Source organism: Erpetoichthys calabaricus, chromosome 5, assembly GCF_900747795.2.
Source record: "Erpetoichthys calabaricus chromosome 5, fErpCal1.3, whole genome shotgun sequence".
In the NCBI taxonomy this organism is placed as follows: Eukaryota; Metazoa; Chordata; class Cladistia; order Polypteriformes; family Polypteridae; genus Erpetoichthys; species Erpetoichthys calabaricus.
In genome coordinates, this window is record NC_041398.2 from 133,783,955 (window position 1) to 133,803,282 (window position 19,328).

At 36.0% G+C, this 19,328-nt stretch overlaps 1 protein-coding gene across 8 annotated transcripts in view; it reads left to right on the forward strand.

Annotated features, from left to right (window-relative positions):
* The window catches only part of LOC114651939 (calcium uptake protein 3, mitochondrial-like), a 174,207-nt gene that overhangs the window by 119,023 nt on the left and 35,856 nt on the right, over positions 1–19,328 (forward strand). For 4 of the 8 annotated variants that reach the window (XM_051928644.1, XM_051928645.1, XM_051928646.1 and 1 more), the window contains 2 exons: positions 11,091–11,132; positions 17,020–17,115. The exons of 1 other annotated variant lie outside the window; for it this stretch is intronic. In XM_051928644.1, the coding sequence (XP_051784604.1) occupies positions 11,091–11,132; positions 17,020–17,115 (138 nt within the window). The remainder of the gene's footprint in view (positions 1–11,090; positions 11,133–17,019; positions 17,116–19,328) is intronic. 3 more of the 8 variants (XM_051928647.1, XM_051928648.1, XM_051928649.1) reach the window with 2 other exon arrangements.

Here is a 19,328-nt window from a genome sequence, read left to right on the forward strand (position 1 = left end):
TCATGAAACGCCGCCCAATCAGTTTGACTGCATTTAGCTGGATTTGAGCAGACAGTATGTCTCTGAACACGTCTGAATTCGTTCGGCTGCTTCTGTCCTGTGTCACATCATCAATAAACACTAGTGTCCCAGTGCTACTGGCAGCCATGCACGCCCAAGCCATCTCACTGCCTCCACCGCGTTTTACAGATGATGTGGTATGCTTTGGATAGTGAGCTGTTCCATGCCTTCTCCATACTTTTTTCTTGCCATCATTCTGATAGAGATTGATCTTGGTTTCATCTGTCCAAAGAATGTTTTTCCAGAACCGTGCTGGCTTTTTTAGATGTTCTTTAGCAAAGTCCAATCTAGCCTTTCTATTCTTGAGGCTTATGAGTGGCTTGCACCTTGCAGTGCACCCTCTGTATTTACTTTCATGCAGTCTTCTCTTTTTGGTAGACTTGGATATCGATACACCTACCCCCTGGAGATTGTTGTTAACTTGATTGGCTGTCGTGAAGGGGTTTCTCTTCACCATGGAAATGATTGTGCGATCATCCACCACTGTTGTCTTCCGTGGACGTCCAGGTCTTTTTTGCGTTGCTGAGTTCACCAGTGCTTGCTTTCTTTCTCAGGATGTACCAAACTGTAGATTTTGCCACTAATAATATTGTAGCAATTTCTCAGATGGGTTTTTTCTGTTTTCACAGCTTAAGGATGGCTTCTTTCACCTGCATGGAGAGCTCCTTTGACCACATGTTGTCTGTTCACAGCAAAATCTTCCACATGCAAGCACCACACCTCAAATCAACTCCAGGCCTTTTATCTGCTTAATTGATAATGACATAATGACGGACTTGCCCATACCTGCCCATGAAATAGCCTTTGAGTCAATTGTCCAATTACTTTTGAGCCCCTGAAATGAAGGGATTGTGTTAAAAAATGCTTTAGTTGCCTCACATTTTTATGCAATCGTTTTGTTCACCCCACTGAATTAAAGCTGAAAGTCTGCACTTCAACTGCATCTGAGTTGTTTCATTTAAAATTCATTGTGGTAATGTACAGAACCAAAATTAGAAAAAAGTTGTCTCTGTCCAAATATTTATGGACCTAACTGTATATCTTTATTAAATTCTGTTCATAATACTATTGAGTTACAATTCAAAATCTGTTTTAATTTAATTAATTGTTCTAAGGTTTTGCCCATTCTCTTTGTTATTGAGAAATATCTGCATTAATAAGTATTCAGAAGGGTTGATCAAACATTGGAGTAGCCACTTAAAATATACCCCATAGATTCTGTCTTTGAGCTCAGTGCTAATCCTGTTTTATCTTAAAAGAGGAGGTTAGGCAGAATATATGTTTACTTACATCATACATACCAAAGCCCAATAGGCTGGATGCATCATAAGAACTACCTTACTATTACAAGTGTATCTTTTTCTATGTCATCTGTTGGTCTTTTGCTTTCTTCTGTTTTATTAAGAGGCTCCCTCCTACTCACCTAGCGTTTGCCTTGGATCAACTTGCTCCTTTCTTTCATTTTTTTATTCTCAACATTGGGTTTAGATTACCTTTTTCTTGACACAAACTGTTTTTTTTTTTGTCATTTCTTCATTATTTTACTGCCTCCACACGAATCTTGTACTGGAGAATTTAGGTCACATAACAAGTAGAACTCTTGCCAAATATAGTGTGAGGAAACCTTGATACTTTTCTTCAAGAAACTGAACAATATCTTCAGTTTACCTATTTAAAGGCTGCGGTTAAGATTTATATAATTGGCTTTTTCATAATTAGTTAGGTAGATTGTTTATTGATTTCTGGTTGACCAGAAACCTATTCTTACAGCATGTATCTGTAGTACTTACATATTACATATACACTCAGATATATACAGTTAGGTCCATAAACATTTGGACAGAGACAACTTTTTTCTAATTTTGGTTCTGTACATTACCACAATGAATTTTAAATGAAACAACTCAGATGCAGTTGAAGTGCAGATTTCAGCTTTAATTCAGTGGGTTGAACAAAACGATTGCATAAAAATGTGAGGCAACTAAAGCATTTTTTTAACACAATCCCTTCATTTCAGGGGCTCAAAAATAATTGGACAATTGACTCAAAGGCTATTTCATTGGCAGGTGTGGGCAAGTCCGTCGTTATGTCATTATCAATTAAGCAGATAAAAGGCCTGGAGTTGATTTGAGATGTGGTGCTTGCATGTGGAAGATTTTGCTGTGAACAGACAACATGCAGTCAAAAGAGCTCTCCGTGCAGGTGAAAGAAGCCATCCTTAAGCTGCGAAAACAGAAAAAAACCCATCTGAGAAATTGCTACAATATTATGAGTGGCAAAATCTATAGTTTGGTACATCCTGAGAAAGAAAGCAAGCACTGGTGAACTCAGCAGCGCAAAAAGACCTGGACGTCCACGGAAGACAACAGTGGTGGATGATCGCAGAATCATTTCCATGGTGAAGTGAAACCCCTTCACAACAGTCAACCAAGTGAACAACACTCTCCAGGGGGTAGGCGTATCGATATCCAAGTCTACCATAAAGAGAAGACTACATGAAAGTAAATACAGAGGGTGCACTGCAAGGTGCAAGCCACTCTTAAGCCTCAAGAATAGAAAGGCTAGATTGGACTTTGCTAAAGAACATCTAAAAGAGCCAGCACAGTTCTGGAAAAACATTCTTTGGACAGATCAAACCAAGATCAACCTCTACCAGAATGATGGCAAGAAAAAAGTATGGAGAAGGCGTGGAACAGCTCATTATCCAAAGCATACCACATCATTTGTAAAACACGGTGGAGGCAGTGTGATGGCTTGGGCGTGCATGGCTGCCAGTGGCACTGGGACACTAGTGTTTATTGATGATGTGACACAGGACAGAAGCAGCCGAATGAATTTTGAGGTGTTCAGAGACATACTGTCTGCTCAAATCCAGCTAAATGCAGTCAAATTGATTGGGCGGCGTTTCATGATACAGATGGACAATGACCCAAAACATACAGCCAAAGCAACCCAGGAGTTTATTAAAGTAAAGAAGTGGAAAATTCTTGAATGGCCAAGTCAGTCACCTGATCTTAACCCAATTGAGCATGCATTTCACTTGTTAAAGACTAAACTTCAGACAGAAAGGCTTACAAACAAACAGCAACTGAAAGCCGCTGCAGTAAAGGCCTGGCAGAGCATTAAAAAGGAGGAAACCCAGCATCTGGTGATGTCCATGAGTTCAAGACTTCAGGCTGTCATTGCCAGCAAAGGGTTTTCAACCAAGTACTAGAAATGAACGTTTTATTTCCAGTTATTTAATTTGTCCAATTACTTTTGAGCCCCTGAAATGAAGGGATTGTGCTAAAAAAATGCTTTAGTTGCCTCACATTTTTATGCAATCGTTTTGTTCACCCCACTGAATTAAAGCTGAGTCTGCACTTCAACTGCATCTGAGTTGTTTCATTTAAAATTCATTGTGGTAATGTACAGAACCAAAATTAGAAAAAAGTTGTCTCTGTCCAAATGTTTATGGACCTAACTGTATGATCAGTTTCATTTGTGAAGGTTTTTATCAAGAGTCATTCCATACCAGCCTTTCTGAGAAGACTTTACCAAGATTTTTTTATGACTTATCTAAAAAGGATATTCAAGAGTTGCTGGGTTTCTATTCCCTGTTTCCTTTACAAGTCCTTTTTTTTAACTTTTTCTGCAAATATATCAACAGTGCTGCCATGCCAATGTTTAAGCAGCCAAATTCTCCACAAAATTTAAACCATCACTGATGAGCATAACATATGAACAATTTTCACTAGAAGATGCCATTCAGCTCATAAAGCCCTTTTCATTTACAGTAATATCTGAAAAATATCATCAAGTAGAAATTTTAAGGTCCTCATAATACTACCATAAACCAACATTACTTATTCCACATTATCTGTGGTTCTGAATCTGAGGAAATTGTATAAAATTTACCTTTAACGAACTTCTATGTGTATTATGCGTTCTATTTTAGGAGCTGACTTTAAAGTAAAGCTGCCATCTATACTTAAAATGCTTTTGTTGCTTCCTATTAGTATTTTAACATATTAGTTAAATGCAATTTCCTATGTTTGCTCAAATCCCGGTACTATACTTATTAGTGTTGTTCGACCTTTTTTTCATAACTACTTCTATTAATTTACCCATGATACATATTAAGCGCACTGGCCTACAGTTACTAGATCTAGCCTAGTCACCTTGTGCATGTTTCCAGTCTTCAGGAATTTCCCCAATTGTTTCATGTAAAAAGTATGTGCCATGTAGTCTATTATTAAATGTTGTTGAATCCCAAGGGGTAAAAGTATGACTCTAACTAATGTAAAGTCACAGAAGCATTTCAACCATTATACTGGTGTCACATTTAATGTAATAAAGTCAGACATTTAAATATTAGAAGTTTGAGAGATGACAGGAGATAATTAGTCCTTCAAACCTGTTTGGTTAACTAATAGCTAACTTGTTTCCAATACCTCATTCAGATATGTTTTAAAAATTACCAGGTTTTCCATTTCATCCACCAGATTCTCACAATCTTTTGTATGAATGTATATCTACTGAGCAGAATAACCCTTTAGTCTGAATATTTCATGATACAGTCATTTGAAAAAGTATGTACATCCAATGAAATACTGAATTTTATTATTTTTTTAATGTACAATATGTGCACATATCAAGATTCAATCGTCATTTAAACAGTATATTTTGATGAAGGTGAATGTACTGGAAAAAAACAATGAACATTTGATTTTTAAATGAAAATTGAACAGATAGTCTATTTCTATCCATAGAAAAAGTAAGTACACTATTGATTCTAACAGGTGATTTTTGCCCACTTCGGGAAACGCAACCTCAAGTAGATGTTTCCTATAATTGTCTATGCCTACCAATCTCTGATATCGACCGGGAAAAAGTTTTTCCCACTCTTTCATTAATATGTCTGTGTGATTTTTTTTTTTTTTATAGGTGTTTTGCATACACAACCCATTTAAAATCCTAACACAACATATTGATGGATTTAGATCTGGGTTTTGACTTGAACCCTCCATTTCTTTTATCCTTTCAACCAATTCTTGGTGGATTTACTAATATTTTTAGGGTCATTGCCATCTTGCAAGGTCCACCTTTGGTTGTGCATCAATCTTTTGACAGGCAATCTCACATTAAACTCAAGCAACCTTTGGTACAATGAAGAATTCATAGCGAATTCTTTGATAGTAAGCTGTCCAATCCCTAATTCAGAAAAGCAGCCCCTCACCGTAACATTGCCTTCTTCATGCTTCACTGCTGATTTCAGGTTCTTCTGATCAAATGTCTTTGGTTTTCACTGAACATGTCTGCTACTGTGGACAGTTAACTCTATTTTTGCCTTCTTTGTCCAGGGCACATTGCTGCCTCATGTTATGTTCTTTGCCAAGTTGTTCATGGGCAAACTTTAGTCTTCATCTACTTTGTTTACCTCTATTGGTAAGCTTAAGCACTTTACCATCAGCAATGGCAAAGGCTACCTGTAGGTCCTGTGATATACCATATTTTTTGCTCCATAAGACACACTTTTTCCCCCCAAAAGTGGGTGGAAATGTCTGTGCGTCTTATGGAGCAAATATTTTGTCACAGACCGTGATGTGTATTACCGGACAAAAGTCGACATCCAGGGGTAGAGGGCGGCAATCAGCTGTTAATGGCGACAAAACTCACCGTTACATTACAGGCATTCCCTCTCTGCTTGGAGGAATATTAGACTCATTGACTCGGCATCTAATCCTTACGTGTGTGTGTGTTACGAAATGTAAACAAAGGCAAGATGGCATCGACATCTCACGAGGGAACGAAGCGAGTGCAGAAAACAAAATACTCGGCAGACAATGTTTTGCGCATTATCACTGAGTCGTACTCTGATTTTTCAGAATCTGATTTTGTTGAGAGTGATCAGGAGATCGAGCAAGAGAGTGAGGAACTGGCATCAGCTGATCGGACACTAGCCGATGCCGCCCCAGGTGATTGGCTGCCAGCTGAGCACATTCGCGTAGCCGATACACTTACGGCAAGGTTCGTGTGGGAGGAATACCCACACATTGATCCATGGGAGCCAAACTGGCTACCGGACTTGACAAGACAGCATGGCTTGCTGTTGGACACAACAGATTACCAGTCGCTGGACTACTTCAGGCTGTTCTTTCCCGAGGCTGCCTTTCAGTTACTGTCAGACAAGACAAACAGGTATGCAGAGCAATTTTTTGAATCGCGGGCTGCACTTGCACCACATTCTCGTTTTTCAAAGTGAAAACCCACAACAAAAGAGAAGATGAAGGGCTTTGTGGCATTACAAATAGAGATGGGACTAGACTGGCAATATAACTTACGGGAGCATTGGTCCAGACATGCTTTGTCCCCTGGTGGCTTTGGACAAGTTATGCCGCGTGATAGGTACATGCTCCTGCAAAGTGATTGTGAGCAACTGAACTTCATAAATTCTGACACTAGCGATGAGGAGTTGTTAGAGTTTACAGAAAACTAGAAGAGTGCTTGAACCTTAGTCTCTCCTCATTTGTTAATGACGGTGATGATGGTTCTTAATACCGCTGTTGACTTTACATGGTTGAAATATTATTCTGCTATATTTTATTAAATATATTAGTACACCATTTGGTTCAGAAATTTTTTTTATTGTTTACCTCCTCTAAACCTAGGTGCGTCTTATGGAGCGAAAAATACGGTCTTTCAGCATATTTCTTTCTGCTTTTGGACTAAAATTGCTGGGGGCCTGGTTTGGACAAGTTGGCAGTTGTTTGAAATCTTCACACGTGGATAATTTTCCAGAACAGAGAATGGCTGATTTCCAACTGTTTAGAGATCTTTTTAAATCTATTCCCAGACTCACAGGCATCTGTAACCACCTTTCTGATGTCCTCAGAGAGGATCTTGGAAGAACCTTATTTAAACGTCAGACATTTAGTTAAATTTACTCGTTATTGGTAAAATGTGTGTTTTCACCATGTCTAGACTGAAAGAACTTTCTAATGATGTTCTGTTGCACCTGTTTTAGGTATTTCAGGTAATGATAAATGTAGGGGTCTACTTACTTTTTCCACATGCAAAATGTGCCTTTATGTTTTTTAAATTATACAGTGGACTATACAATATAAACATGGAATTATGTTTGCTATATCATATTTATCTATAGATACTATTTAAATGAAGATCAAATCTTGATATGCCCACGTGTTGAAACAGAAAAAAAAAGCAACAATTAATTGGGTGCACTTACCTTTTCAGCTCACTGTGTGTCTGTCTAAGTAGGATAAATCTTTAGTCCTTGCTCTTCTCCACACAACTTCTAGACCTGAGAAGTATGTGTTTTTTTTTGTTTTTTTTTTTTTTTCAGCATGGTAATAAGAGGTGCATTAAATACTTTAGTTGTGGATTGACTAACACATTATAGTGTCTAAGCATAATTCTCTGATAATTTATATGCAATGTTTTTTCAGTATATCATTTTATTTGACACTTTTAAGTGATTATACACATTTTGTGGGCAATGAGAGGGCCCACAATAATTTTCAGTGGTTGCTTTCTTTACTTCAGTGTTAGTCATCTGGGGCCTCATGTATAAACGGTGCGTACGCACAGAAATGTTGCATACGAACGTTTCCACGCTCAAATCGCGATGTTTAAAACGTAAACTTGCCGTAAAGCCACGCACATTTCCACTGTACCTCATACCTTGGCGTACGCAATTTCTCTGCTCGGTTTTGCAGACTGGTGGCACCCAGCGACAAAGCAGTGCTGCTGTTCCTGTGTGGTCACCCTTTCTTTCTTAGACCCACGTTCCTGACGCGGCTTTATAAATACACTGAAATTAACTGCATATTGTTCATTAGTGTAATGCATCTGATTGTAATTAACCTGTAGCAATATAATGGTCCAGGGAATAGCCATAGTATTCCAAATACCATAACTGCTTTAGCGTTGTTACGCTCACTGCATCTTCTTCTTCTTTCAGCTGCTCCCGTTAAGGGTTGCCACTGCGGATCATCTTTTTCCATATTGCTCTCACTGCACCACTCGGAGTATTTATACGTATCACTGTATCTGAGTGGGGAATCACAGCAGTAGCTGATCGGAAAGAGAATTATTGGTATACAGTTTCAAGTACACACTACCTCAACCACGGCAAAAAGCGTCAAAGCCTTTCCTGTACCGACCTCGCGTTTCAGAAACAGTTTCATCCCAAGAACTATAAACGCACTCAATCAGTCCATCAAGTGCTCCTTGTAGAACTGTTTGTACTTATAAGTACAATTACCCCACTGTAAACTTACACTACAGTTATAATATTGCACAACCTGCGCCACTTTATAAAGCGCGTATGATGACAATATCATTTTTAAGATGAAATGCAGCAAAATATGTTGCTTATAGTATACAGATAAAACTTTAACTTCATTTAAATAATCTGTATTGTTAATAATTAAACATGTGAGGACACGGTGCCACAGCGCTAGCTAGTTCAAGGATAGCTCCTGCCTTGCGCTGTATTATTGCTGGTGCTGACGCGACACTGGAAGGATAGATGGATAGAATAATTAAACATGTACTATGAAGATATTTCAATGTTCCTTAAAAGTTTTGAAGAATCGGCGTTCTAAGCTTACAAATGGCTTCACGTCTATTACAGAGCTGATTGTGTGGCGATTGGGTATTTGGAGAAAGAAAAGTAAGGACAGGAATTGGAGGTTAGTACGTTTGAAAGAGACAGTACTTCTGTAATAAATTATTTCATCGATCGAAGGTCACACATGGCGCAGCAAGCCTCTTGCGTGAGATATGAACAATCACTGCTCCACAGTGTTCCCATGTTTAATAACATGCTTTCATTCCTATCATCATGAAAAAGATATCACGTATACATCTCAGTATTTTAATTGTTCAGAGAGCTGTAATATCACGAATGCAATGGATTCTGTGTCCTGTCGGAGAAAGAGAAAGAACGGAAGCACGTAGTGATTCACACACATTGAGCACATAGAAGATCAAATACAGAACAAAGCATTTAACGTGCTACTTGAGAAACTAGTAAAATAAACGATTTTAAGATGAAGTTTATGATGTTCTACATTAATGACAAAATGAACTACGTGATTAAAGTGGAAATTTCGAGATTAAAGTTGACATTTCATGCTTTTTTCCCACTGTGTGCCTATTTTTTTTTATCTGTACCCTAATAAGCTTTCATATGACACTCAGACAGTGGGCTACGACTTGCCTTTTCACATCGACTTTGATATGTGATTTCTTTTTTATTTCGGACACTGTGCGACATTGTGAACTTGAGCTTTCGAGTTCGAGTCACTTAGTCACTCGATCAACTTTTCTTTGTTGATTATACCACTGTTTAAACCAACAAATAGAATGTTTTTCCTTTGCCTCCACTTGGTATTCGCTGAAATTCTTTTATTTTCCCCTCTGCTTTTCCCATTGTCTTTTCACAGAAGGCTATTTATATTGATTTGCATATTCAAAGAGGCGTAATTCTGGGAGGAGTTGGGGCGGGACAGAAGGCGCGTGCACGTGCGTTACTTTTCACGCTGATCGGGATTTATGTAGTGGAAGAACGTGAAAGTTTGCGTGCGCACAGATTCCTGCATCTGGATTTTTCTGTGCGTACGCACAATCCCGCTTTTGTGCTTACGCCATGTTATAGTGTGAGTTCTACGCACGCCGTTATACATGAGGCCCCTTGTATTTATAATCAATGTTCATTTTACCTATTTGCAACACTTTGCACTTCTTTATAAGCTTATTAAACTACATTTAATGTGTCTTTGTACATTTTTAAAGATTTTCTAGGTGTTTTTGATTTCCTTTTGCTACAGTGTAATCAAAACTTTTAGTGTACTTATTTCTAGATCTTGGAGTCCCTCATTTGGTCTATTCTGTTGATAGTAAGGCCATATTTATTTACTTTACCTCTTCCTGGACCAAGATAATCTGCAAAATGTATCTCTTACTTTGCTGTTCATCAGCTAGCCACTAATGAAATTTTATTTAGTCAAGAGGTTAACTCTCATTTGGCTTGAATCCCACAGCATAGGTGGCTATAACTATAATAACATTTATACAAATTGCAAACAAAGATTTGAATATAAAGTAAATGCTATAAAAGAGTAAGAGTATGTTTTGTTAAAAAAAGTTGTATATCAGTTTGAATTAATCATTTTTACTTTCATTTTTAGGCTCCATAATACAATAATTAAACCTGAAATAATTAAGCAATGATAGTTCTAAATGTAGGAAATGTCTAAATGTAGGAAATGTTGGTTTAAGCACACAGGGACTGTTTCTAAGAGTCTAAACCTTCACATAATACTAAAGAAAAAGAAACACAACTATCTTGAGCTTGCATGGATAGCAACATTTATTTCAGTTTAAGTGAGAGATAATAGTGTTGTTAACTTTCCTGAGGAAAAAAAAAACAAAAAATGCTACAGCTAAAGGGGCAGATTATTAAAATTAAGTCTCAGCATGAAAATGATGCTTGTATGTTAATGATCTTATCATGGGTAATAAAACAAAAAAAAGTAAAAATGTTATTTTAATTTGTTTTTTTTTTATATTCAGTATGGTTGTCTTCTTGTTATGTTCATCTTCAGGTCTCTAGTGTCATGTCATTATATCTCTTGTTTAGAAGTTCTGTGTTTTTAGACTCTTGCCAACTTCTCAAAGATAAAAGCAGTTATATTGTTAAGTGATAAGTGAGTCAAGCACATTTTGATGATGTTATACCTTTCAAAACATTTTTCATAGTTTTACAGATCATTCTGGCTGCTGTAGTCTATTACCTTTTCATCACACTGCTTACAAATAACAAAACAGCTTTTTAAACACGAAATATTGTTATCTGCAATGAGTTCTTATAGAAGTAGGCTGCTCTGACAATTTGCTTGCTGTGATTTGTCAAGAGTTTAACTGTGGCTATGCATGTTCTAACCTGTTTTGTTGTCTTTCTTCCCTTTATTGCATGCTCTGTTCTGAAATCCTGACACTGCATCCTCCTTTTGCAATGTAAGAATATGCAACTTTATGGATATCAATTTGCTCCTGTAACCAGCGTATGTATGATTTTTAACACTAACTACACCATTTAAGAAAATATAATTTTAATATAAGTTTAAACAAAGATTGATTTTAATTTAGTTTTACTAAGGTTAATTGTACTTCTTTTCCTGGTACAGTGTGCTTCTTTAGGATTCAGAATAGTAAAATCAATACATTTCTTATACTATTGAATTTAAAAGTTCTATTCTATTGGTTTACTAATGTATTTATTATTATTATTTTACAGTTAGCTGATACCTTTATCGAAAGTTTCTTAGAAGATGTGGATACATACAGTTTTTATAAAGGTTTTTTTTTTCAGTTTAAGTGACATGCTGAGCATCAAGCAGTGAATCAAAAGAAAGGATTGAACTAGAATCCTTGTGTTTTAAAAATTCAGTGCTGAATGCATTTCATCAGACTGTATGGCCTCACCACATTTTCTGCTTTGTTGTTAAAAATATAAAACACATTTAGTAAATCAATTTGTCTTGTATGTATAAATAAAAAATATCCGCTTGACTTGACCTTTCCTAAAGTTGAACTTCTGTCTGTCAAAACACTGACGATAGATGTGAAGCATGACCATACATCTTTTGCTGTCTGGTGTTGTATAGCTTTATTTCCTCTTTCTATGGTCTCATCTTTCAAGATACAGTATATGCTTCCCGCATACCATTTTGTTTGTTCCAAAAAAGCTCTTTCAGCTGACTGAACCATCTCTGAGACGTTTCTTTCTTATGTCATAAGGAAATGCCTTGCTCATCTCTTAAAGTCATGCCAGGCTCAAAACATCTTGTCATACTATCAGAAAATACTGCTTTAGCTCAAAAAGCAGCTATGGCTTCATTCACCAGTAGTGGTCTTTCAGCACCACCCTTAACCACCTGTCAGATATTTTCATTGTGTGATCAACAGTTATACTTGTATTGAAGTTCAAACCCTATCCAGAGTTTTCAGTTTAAAGGAGGCTGAATCCATTTATTCCTCTAGCCTCACTAATCCAGGTTAGGGACACAATGCTGCTGCCTATCCCAACAGCAGTGGACCAAGATCATCTAACAAGCATGTATAAAAAATATGGAAAACGAAAACCACATTTCAATTACATATCAACCCCTATCCTACTCCACTTTTACGCACATTGCAGGTAGTATTTAAAACTGCAGTGTACCATGTAGAGAAGTGTAGTGAATTATGTGAAACAGCTTTTTTAAATGTGCTCCATTGAAGCTGTGCAAATGAGGAAAAAAAATATACTTTTCAGATACTTTGTGTCATTGAATAAAATTAAGAAAACTGAAAGCAATATCAGACCTTTGATATTTAAATCAAATTGTTTTGTTCACAGCCTTAGAGATAAAATGCATATTTTAAAAGTAGGTTTAGGAGCTGTTTATAAAAGAAAATTGGTTCTGTTAAAAAAGGAGCATGCTTTGTAAATGGCCTTATGTTAAAAAAGACTTGTGTGTCCTTTGCTTCTCAGTTTGAGTTTCAGCACAATTTAAATTCTGTATATAGTTTTAGACTGACAAGGTTTCAGCACATCTACACGTTAATTAGATATTGAGTAGACTAAAGAATGTGAGAAATCCCAATTTGCATCTTCTAGATGCTTCAGTCTCCTCATTATCACATTCATGTAAATTACTGAAAAGTAAGAGCCCTGAATATAAGAATGCTTCTATGCTACAAGTGGAAATTGTAAGTTTGTACATTTTACTTCTCTAGAAATGTCAACAAGGACTGTAGAATCTCTTCTGCCACTGGAACAAAAAATAGATATCTTGCAAGTGGTAGCATTAGATGTAAAGTGATGGTTAAACATGTCCCAGCTTAAACAAAAAAAAATAGCCATTACTCATAATTATGAACCAACTATAATAATTAAATTAAATGTACATCTACAATGCGTGGACCTACACATACTAACAATTTATGTAAGGGGAACCTGGGAAGCAGTGATCCAATCAATTTACCTATGTAAAATCATATTTGAAAAGAGTTATTATAGTGAAAGGCCAGATCTTTAAAATGTGGTAATGTGCCCGCCAAGCAAACTAAAATATCAGCTCATGATACACATATGGAGATGGTACATAGGACAAAATATCTGCCTATTGGTGGTACACCTGTCTAGAACAGAACATAACTGATATATTTAGTAGAAAGTCACACACAATTAGACATAATATTAGACAACTTTGACTTCAGTATCCAAGCATCAATGAGCTACTTTTAAGTGATGAGCATTGCACCAGAGAGTTGCTGTTTTATAACAGTCCAGGTCTTTGTTTTAAAATATTTGCCCAGTGAAACATCTGCATCTATTAATATGTCATAAACTTATAACTTCTGTCTCTTTGCAGTTTACATCTTGTTCTACCCTTTAGCTCATTTTTGGAGCAGTCAGGCTGGCAGACCATATCTTATAACTAATCTTATATCTTGTTTACTCCTGTTCATCAGTTGCATATTAACTCATGCTTTTTGTTTCATATGGAATCTTAACATCAAGTTACATAAATATAAAATACCTTTATTATGTAATTAAGTGGAAGATATATACATATAGTCCTAAACATTTTAGAGAATAAATATACTAAAATATGTGTAAAGCAATTTAAGCACAAGTTACAGTGACATATTCACTGTTAATGATTTACCACTTGTTAAACACGCCTACTCCATGTAATGGCTGCAGTATGGGCCATTCTTGGTGTAAAGTACCAATTTCATATACAATATAGGCATTCGTTCCATGCTACAGCCCAGACATAGCACAGGTTCACATTGTGGTGACATCCAGTCTCCCAACAACAAACAGTTGACCTCTACTATAAGGAAAGCTTTAACATACTATGCAGTATTTTCAAGGTTCAGCCAAACCTGTAAGACAGACAGGTTTAGTCACCTATAAAGACATTTTCATGGGTTTGGCAGAATCTTGCAGCATACTTAAATTCTTCTATCAGCTGTAAGCAATTTTATGGAAAAATGAAGTACTAGTAATCAAACAAGGTGCCTGAGCTGCCTCGAAAACTTGCATATTGTAATCTTTTTCGTTAGCCAATAAAAGGTGTCATTTTGCTTGACTTTTCACTACATGGACAAATGAAGAAAGAAAAAGGGAAACACATAAAGTTGATAGTTTTATAAATGAAGGAATAAGGTAGATCATATTACATAAAAAGCCAACAAAACATGTATTTGTATTCCACATCCAGTTTGAGCCAGACTCTTAACACATTTCTGGCTCTGTAGTAAGACTTTGCTTTTTTTTAACAATAATATCTAAAGTTAAAGCCCTACTTTTACTCTTCTAATGGGCATATGCTTGTTTCTTCTGTTTATAAATCAGTAACTCACAGACCATTAAGCAGTCTGAATTGGTAACACGCAGACCCTTATGGAGTATAAAATTTTTAAAAAGCTAGATATTTAAACATATGAAGCTCCACCCAGCGATATCTTTTAATATATTCATAATAATAATAATTCATTACATTTATATAGCGCTTTTCTCAGTACTCAAAGCGCTATCCACACAGGGAGGAACCAGGAAGCGAACCCACAATCTTCCACAGTTTCCTTACTGCAAAGCAGCAGCACTACCACTGCGCCACCTGTGAGGACAGTCTCCTGTTAAATTATACCTGTTCTTTTATTAAATTGCATGCATACATGTAGTTAACATAATGTAAAATATGGCTTCTAATGATGTTCAGTAGGGTACGAATGTCTGTACCAAGAAATCTGCTGCTATTTTAAGTGTGTTTGAAGTGGCATGTTCTATGTTAAAATAATATGTTTTAGCCCTTAAACATCTGTGCAAAAGAATTTATTTTCATTCTAACAGGAAATTACACAGTTTTAGTCCTCCTTATCAATTTTGAAATAAACTAGGCAGATGATTACATAACAATCTACTGTTTTACTGTGTTAGTGTTACTAATGAGTAACAATCTTTTCAGTTTTTCTTTTTACTTCTGTTTCATACACATCATGAATAATGCAAGCATAACATTAGCAAAACCATTTTGTGCTTTGAATAAGGATTGTCTTGAACTGTGCCGGGAATTTCCCTATAATACAATAATAATTCTAAGCCCTTTTTATGATATTAGATAGAAATTTCACTCTGCAATAAAGAATTTTGTCTTAATTAGCTTTGCAGTGAAACTATAAATCTTGCTCTTATGAACATTATAGCGCACTTAAAAAGATGTGTTTTTTTAGGTGTGTCAATTTTCAATTTTCCCTGCAGGCTTAGCACTTGAAACGAAAAAAATATGAATATAAAGTCATTAAAATTCTCAGGTTTCTTTTGTCTTCCATATCTTAATCTATGCAGTATTTATTTGGCTTTTGTCTGGCACAATGACAAGTATTGTTGCATCTGAGCTTGGGATCTCAGTTTGATTCGCAGTCACTATTCATCTGAAGTCTGCAAGTTTCTTCATTGTTTGCAGATTCCGCTAAGCAAAATGTAGCACTCTGACATCTTATCCAGGGTTGGCTTCTACTTTGCATCTAACTCTGTCACCACATTCTTCGTTACCCCACAACCCTGTTATAGAATAAATGGGTTATACAATGTTTGCACTTTCTCAATCAGATTAATTTTTTTTGCAGTTCATGGACTTTTAATCAGTATCCATAAATTCATATTAATACCATTGTGTAGGATTTTAATAGTTTTCTTATCTTATCCTGATGTGGGCCATAGAATCAATATAAGCTGAGATGAGCAGACCATGCCACGCTATTCTCAACAGATTCTTTCAGCATTTCCTTGAGAAATCCCAGATGCTTCCATAATAGGTGAGAGAGATTATCTTTGTAGCATGTACTGGATCCTCTTCCAGAGGACAATGCCTTGTACATCTTCTGTGGGAAGTGACCATGGGGCATCCTAAATGAATGCCAAGATTACCTTAACGTTCTCCTCTCAATGTATAGAAACACAGGTTCTATTCTAAGGTTCTCTAGTAATTCTGAGATTTTCACTTTTATTGTGAAAATTGGCCCAGAATACCTGCACAGTAACCTCATTTTGGCAGCTTATTTGAGTAAACCTAAATAATACAACAAAAGAAAACCAAAAAATTATTGTAACTTGGGAACACTAAGTCAAAAGAAACTAAACGCACACTTAATTCTTCCCAGATACACAATCACTTTATACTGGTCCACCCATATTGCAATTAAAAATATTACGATAGTAAGGGTAATTTTACTGTCAAAACATTTTTTATACAGCATTAACTGTGCCACACCTAGGCCCTAACTACCCTCAATCCAGTACATTTATTTGAAGGTGAAGTCAAAATGATCCCATTCTGAGTGAGAGTATGTGTGTCAGTTTACACTAAAATTAACTCTTATCACAACCAGTGCTGCTATGGTAGGCTCCAACTCCCTGTGACTTTGTACTGGATACTCAGGATCTGAAAATTAATGAATGGATGAATAAAAAATATATTTGTCTTGTACTGATGTCATTAGAATTTTTGATCAGGTAAGTAACACCTAAATCTGATTCATATTACTGATCCATCATGAATTAGTATTAGTTGTCACCCTAGAATACATTTTTTGTTTGTGCAGTTCCTGTACACAAGGGATGTTCATCAACTATCCTTTATTTGCTTTTAGCAGGTTCAGTGTATACAGTAATCTTTGGTTTTCAATGATCATTATTAAGAAAATAAAATTTAAAAAATAATCTGAAATTAAATGTCTGTTTTATGTAAATAGACATCCATGTGGTTGTTTTAATGCAACATGCAGTGTTTTTTCTTATTAAAAATTTTGTGAAAATTTTTCTTGTCAGGATATTAAGATGTCATGCAACTGAAGCTAAAAACTTAATGGCTTTGCTTCTTAAAACTTCTGCAGGTTCTTAAAAGTGACATTCAGGAGTTTGCCCCCAGAAGCTACTGGGATATACTAAGGCAGAGCACAAGCCAAGCACTCTTTTCAGACCTCGCAGAGGTACAACAAACCTCTGTTACGTCATGACTTAATCTTACCCTCCACTACTAGTTAAAATAATTCCCATTTTAATATTTTTTGTTTTTTGTTTTTTTTTTTGCTTTTTAACACTAGAATTCCATTTCCTTCTTATCCCTTGTTTCATTTCACTTTCATCAGTAGCCTGATAGAATTGGTATGCATTTTGTGTGTTTGTGTATATTTGTAAATATGAAATATATGTGTACCAGTTTGTACTCTTTCACTAGCCACTTTATTAGGGTTCTAGAAACGGAAGCTGGACACAGCAACATTGTGTCAGAGTACATAGGTCCGCTGTCTGACATGTCCAATGACAAGGGATGATTTCTGGCCTATTGTCTGTTTATTTGGAATTTACACATTCTTACTGCAAGGCCCTTAACCTGCAATTGCTCCGTCCTGAGTATGACGTTAATCTGCATCCAGCCCTGCATGTAGGCCCTCCAACCTGCAGAGAAAAAACCTGGGGGTCAGTGGCAGAATTGGCACTCCAGCCTCCATAAAAAACCTCACACTGTTCCATTCCATCTGAGCTAGTGTGGTGCTGAGGTGTCATCCATTGCATGGCTGCACTCGGGCCATAATCTGGGATCCTGAGCTGGTTTATCATGTGGTGGGTGCAGCAATGCACTTTATCAGTGCATGCTTCTAACCTCCTCCTCCTCCTCTGCAGCCAGGATTATGTCATTTTCTTTATGACATTGACTCTATACCATAATAGAAGATGAGTAACATTTCATTAATCAAGAAATTGTATTAATAGCAATAAATTAATTAAGAAAGTCGATATAATGGTAGTTGAAGGAATGTTGGATTTGATTCAAATAAAATGTAGCAATATATGTTTGACTGATTTGTAACTTACGCAATATAATTTGTAAACCAATAAAAATCATGACATAAAAATGTTGATATAAATAAAAATAGGAAACTTGGTTATCCCTTAGGTTGAAAACTGGAATTTCCTAGTCTTGGCTGCTTGGGTGTACTATTTCTCTTGCAAGTAAATGAGACCTACATAAAACTGCTAATACTCTCACACCTTATGCTGACATTTTTGTTTATTTTTCCCAAATTAACATGCAAAAAAGTTTTTTCTGTTCTTGTTGTTTATAGTGTTACAGGTTCCTAAATGCAAACATTCAAGGGAAGTATAATTTTAAAATTTGTGCTTTTTTTGTATTGTCCTATGTTTGTTAGTGAAGACATGAATGAAATCAGCCTCAGAATATATCCTTAAGTTCATTGACTTCCTTTCCTTTTCATTTTGATTTTAAGTACCTTACATTATAATATGTGGATGTAAGGATCCAATAACATATTGTCATTGTGATTCAATTTTGGGGAATGGGGGTGTGTTTTTTTTCCCCTCAGTCCCATTAAAAGATACTGCACACAGACCTCTAATAAGATGGCTATTGAACTGAATGTGTGTGTCTGCAACTGTATAATATATGGCTTCTCTCAAGATTGCATTTGCTCATTTGTTGAAAAATTTCAGTTCTAAAATTAGGCAGAGCTCAAGAAGAATATTCAGGTAAATTACTTAGTTCTACTAGCACTTTCTGAAACTTTTTTGTGATTTTGGTGGCTGTTTACATTAAATTAGAAGTACTGCTCATTTTACTACATATACTTGTTTTATATTTACCTACTGAGAGAGTGGTAATTATACTTAGTTTCACAAAATGATTAAACATCTTTATTTTGTTTATGACACTAATTTATGCAGAATAACATTTTTTGTAAACTGGTTGTCAGTTTTCACTTACAGTAGATACAGCTTTCCCATTAATTATGCCTACAAATATTTTAGTGAGACTGATAAACTGTTAAAGCTCGCTTAAACTAATAACTTAACTCACAACATATTCAACATGATGTTTGGTGCTTCTAGGTGATCTGTGTATTTTTTAAGTATGTGTTAATTATTATTTATTTTACATTAAATTGTCCGTAATTGACCAACGATGTAAAAAGAATGTAACTGTCATAGGTTTCCTGGTGGGCAGGGGATCATGAGGCATGAAATAATGGTACAGAATAAAATACTGAAAGTGCACTAGGTTTCTGAAATGGCAAGGGAAACCTAGTACACCATCTTTGCTTATTACTAACAGTGGTGGCTATCTTCCCAAAACATCATGTCAATTTTCATCTCTACTGCCACTGAGTTTTTCTTTGCTTACCTG